The 4435-nt window shown below is 49.6% G+C and overlaps 1 protein-coding gene across 1 annotated transcript in view; it reads left to right on the top strand.

Moving 5' to 3' along the window:
• FDFT1 (farnesyl-diphosphate farnesyltransferase 1) overlaps positions 1–4435 on the top strand; it is a 17750-nt gene that overhangs the window by 10515 nt on the left and 2800 nt on the right. The window contains exons 6-7 of the mRNA XM_019520918.1: positions 2864–3040; positions 3591–3743. Of these exons, the coding sequence (XP_019376463.1) occupies positions 2864–3040; positions 3591–3743 (330 nt within the window). The remainder of the gene's footprint in view (positions 1–2863; positions 3041–3590; positions 3744–4435) is intronic.

Consider the following 4435-nt stretch of genomic DNA (forward strand, 5'->3'; position numbering starts at 1 on the left):
GCTTATAGGCTTGGTAGTGCTACACTGGCTAGCACTACATATAAAAGGGACTTGGGGGTCATGGTTGATCACAAGATGAATGTGAGCCTTCAGTGTGATGCTGCAGCTAGTAAAGCTGGCTTGCATCCATAGATGCTTCTCAAGCAGATCCCAGGACGTCATTCTCCCGTTGTACTCGGTCTTGGTGAGGTTGCAGCTGGAGTACTGTGTCCAGTTTATGGCTCCACAATTCAAAAGGGATATGGAGACGTTTGAGAGTGTGCAGAGGAGAGCCACGCGCATGATCAGAGGTCAGGAAAATACCTTATGCTGAGAGGCTGAGAGCAAAGGGGCTATTCAACATGGAAAAGTGCAGGCTCAGGCATGATCTGGTGGCCACCTATAAGTTTATCAGGGATGCTCCTCAGGATCTGGGGGAACATCTGTTCACCAGAGTGCCCCAAGGGATGATAAGATCGAACGGACACAAACCCCACTGTGACCGATTCAGGCTGGACATAAGAAAGAACTTCATCACTGTCTGAGCCCCCAAGGTCTGGAACAGACCGCCGCCAGAGGTGGTTCAAGCACCCACTTTGAATGCCTTCAAGACACATTTGGATGCTTATCTCACTAGGATTCTATGATCCTTGCTGACTTCCTGCCCCTGGGGCAGGGGGCTGGACTCGATGATCATCCGGGGTCCCTTCCAGCCCAAATGTCTATGAAAATCTATGAAATTATCTCTCTCTTCAGGCTTTGTGCTCTGTTTTGATTTCGTCTTATTTAGTTAGACATGTTGATAGCTTCCTTTACATAGACTAAGCTAATATGTCACATCTGCAAAGGGTCATTCTATGATTCCTCAGAAACAGGCTTTGGGACTTCTGCAGCTTGGCACAGGCCCCTTTAAAAATGGCCAAGGCTGGCAATAAAGTACTTCATCTAGAACTGTGAGAGGACACAGCACTACAATGCAGTGTACACAAGCCATTATTATAGCAAGCAATCTGATCCCTTGTGCATGTACAGTGAGATTAAATGCTATTGTTTTGAGACAAAGCATCTCCTTGCATATCCCATGATTTGTTTCCCGTTCTCCTTGCTTTCAAGTCTTTGTGTGGTGGGTGGCGTAGGGAGGAAACAGGGATGTTGTTGGGGAAGCTCCATCCTTTATTCTGGGCTGGATGTACAAAGGTGCAGAGGACACGGGCGGTGGTCCATTGATCACTGCTGATGAGAACCTTGCTCTTACACACCGGGTGTACCCTCACCCACCAGGGGTATGTGCATGAGTTACACATCTGCAAGGACACCAAGGGGCCAGCAGGGGAGATCATGCTTAGGGGCAACCAACACGGGTTCATTCGAGGCAGGTCCTGTCAGACAACCTGGTGGCCTTCTACGACCAGGACACCAAATCCTTAGATGCAGGGGTAGCAGCGGACATCGTCTTCCTGGACTTTCGGAAGGCCTTCGACACTGTCTCTCACCCTGTTCTCATTAATAAACTGGGGGACTGTGGTGTCGACACCCACACAGTCAAATAGGTCGCCAACTGGCTGGAGGGCCGCACCCAGAGAGTTGTGGTGGACGGGTCATGTTCGACCTGGAGGGATGTGGGCAGAGAGGTCCCCTAGGGCTCGGTCCTTGGTCCCGCACTGTTCAACATCTTCATCAGTGACTTGGACAAGGGGGTAAAAAGCACCTGTTCAAACTTGCTAGCACGTGGGAGGATGTGGGCACACTAGAAGGGAGGAATAGGCTGCAGTCGGACCTAGACAGGTTACAGGGGTGGGCGGATGAGAACAGGATGGGATTCAACACTGACAAGTGCAAGGTGCTGCACCTGGGGAGGAAGAACCAACACCATACCTACAGGCTGGGGAACTCCCTTCTCGTCAGGGCAGAGGCAGAAAAGGATCTTGGAGTCATCGTTGATGCCAAGATGAACATGGGCCGGCAGTGTGGGGATGCAGTCAGGAAGGCCAACTGCACCTTGTCATGTATCCACGCATGCATCTCGAGCAGGTCCAAGGAGGTGATCCCCTCCCCCTCTATGCGGCACTGGTCAGGCCGCAGCTGGAGTACTGCGTCCAGTTCTGGGCGCCGCACTTCAGGAGGGATGTGGACAACATGGAGAGGGTCCAGAGGAGGCCACTCGCATGATCAGGGGCAGCAGGGCAGGCCCTACGAAGAGAGACGACGGGACCTGAACCTGTTCAGCCTCCAGAAGAGAAGGCTGAGGGGGGATCTAGTGGCCTGTTACAAACTAGTCAGGGGACCAGCAGGCACTGGGGAAGTCCCTGTTCCCCTGAGCACGACCAGGAGTGACTAGAAATAATGGTCACAGAGGGGACAGAGGGTCACAGAGGGGAGATTCAGATTAGACATCGGGAGATGCTACTTCACGGTCAGGGCGGCTAGGATCTGGAACCAACTTCCAAGCGAAGTGGGTGCTGGCTCCTACCCTGGGGGTCTTTAAGACAAGGCTAGACAGTCACCTTGCTGGGGTCGTTTGACCCCAGTACTCTTTCCTGCCATGGCAGGGGGTCGGACTTGATCTGCTCAGGTTCCTTCCGACCCGACCAACTATGAAACTATGACACTGGATCTTGTGCAGACAAGCATCCTCTTTGTTTTCCACAGAGATTGTCTTGCTCTGTTCAGTGCCCCAAGATTTTTCACAGGTTATTAAAGTGTCTGTAACCTAATGAGAATCGTTCAAAGGGGGAATCTCCTTCCCGATAGCTTTTTTCATACCATAGAGAGATGGCTGCTATAGTCTCAGTCCAGCAAAGCACGTTGCTAAAACCCATAGGGACACCTGTGCAATGGCAAGCACGTAAGTGGTGGCATTGCTGTATGTTATTGATATCCCCAGGTTTGGAGCAGATATGCCAAGAAGCTCTCGGATTTTGCCAAACCAGAGAATGCTGATGTGGCTGTCCAGTGTCTGAACGAGCTGATTACAAATGCTCTCCACCATGTCCCTGATGTTCTCAAGTACTTGTCCAGACTTAAAAACCAAAGTGTCTTCAACTTCTGTGCTATTCCACAGGTAGGTTCATGTTTCCAGATGGTTTCTCCCCATCTTCTCCTACAACCTCGCTTACAGACGTAGGGGTCTGTGCCCTATGCCTTCTTTCATTTCCAACCAAGAGAGATTTGGTGTGGTGATCGTGGATGAATTTGAATTATTGTCTTGATAAACCAGGTATTCTGATGAATGGCTCTTCTTCTGTATGCACGGTGCTCCAACCAACTTCAGCAGGAGCTGTGCTGTGCTCATGGGTTAAAGTGGGGACACTTGTTCCTCGAGGGCTTTTTTTGCTGTCAAACCAGGAACTTTGTGCATACTTCAAGGACAAGGATAACTGTTGTAATCTCTTCTCTGTAATATCCTTGTCCTGCTTCATGCATCTGCTGTGAAGACAGATCCTTCAAAAATCATTTCCCTGATTCCTCCTTTAAGCAGGCATGTGTACACTATACAAATACCTGTTCCCTTTGAAGCCAGTTGTAGTTTTGCCATTGATTTTGATGTGACCAAGGTTTTGCCCTGCATACCTTTTTATTACAAAATGTGACTGTTCATTATTTCTCGACAGGCGATGGCCATTGCCACGCTGGCTGCTTGTTACAACAACAAACAAGTGTTTAGGGGTGTCGTGAAGATTCGAAAGGGACAAGCTGTTACCGTGATGATGGATGCCACGAATGTGCAGGCCGTCAAAGCTATAATATACCAGTATGTGGAAGAGGTGAGTGGGGTAGCTTGCTCTGAATGCGTTGTTTTCAGATGTAGACTTTTCTTTTTTCAGCCGATTGTGATACCCCATTAGTGACTGGTGATTCCACTTTCAACCTCTTTCAGCCATTTAGTAGCTGGCCTGTGTCTGCCAATATTACTCAAGTCAAGCCAGCAGCAAAGGACAGGACACTACCAGCCAGCAACTTAAAACAGTAGCTCTGGAATGCTATTTTTTCCTTAAGACAGTCATCTTCTCTTCATCTGCTGTCTGTTCAACAGAAACATCCACACTTCCCAATGTGAAAACTCTTCTATTTTGAAGGGACTTGTGTGGCACTTGTAGAAGTGAAAGCTATAGCTGAGGTGTCCTTTTAACTGCTGTCTGATCACCCTCCTCCCTCCTCTCTCTCACTTGCAATAGGAGAATTGTGAGAGTGCTGCAGTGTGCCACAGTCTGTGTCGAGGCTTCGGTGTGTGCCTTCAGCCTGCTGGCCTGATGCATCAATTTCTGAAGTCAACAACATATGAGGGATTGATGGGTCAGCGTCACATCCAGCTGCCCTAGACTTCCAGCCCAAATGCCTGTACAGTTGTCAAGCAGAGGCAGTCTGGCACAAGTTTTAGAGTAGGGCTTGCCTCCAGATGCAAAGCAAAGATGTCCTAACTGATCTTCCACCCAACCCCCCCCCCCAGTGAAACAGG

This window comes from Gavialis gangeticus, unplaced genomic scaffold (assembly GCF_001723915.1).
Source record: "Gavialis gangeticus isolate Ggan-Ray unplaced genomic scaffold, GavGan_comp1, whole genome shotgun sequence".
In the NCBI taxonomy this organism is placed as follows: Eukaryota; Metazoa; Chordata; order Crocodylia; family Gavialidae; genus Gavialis; species Gavialis gangeticus.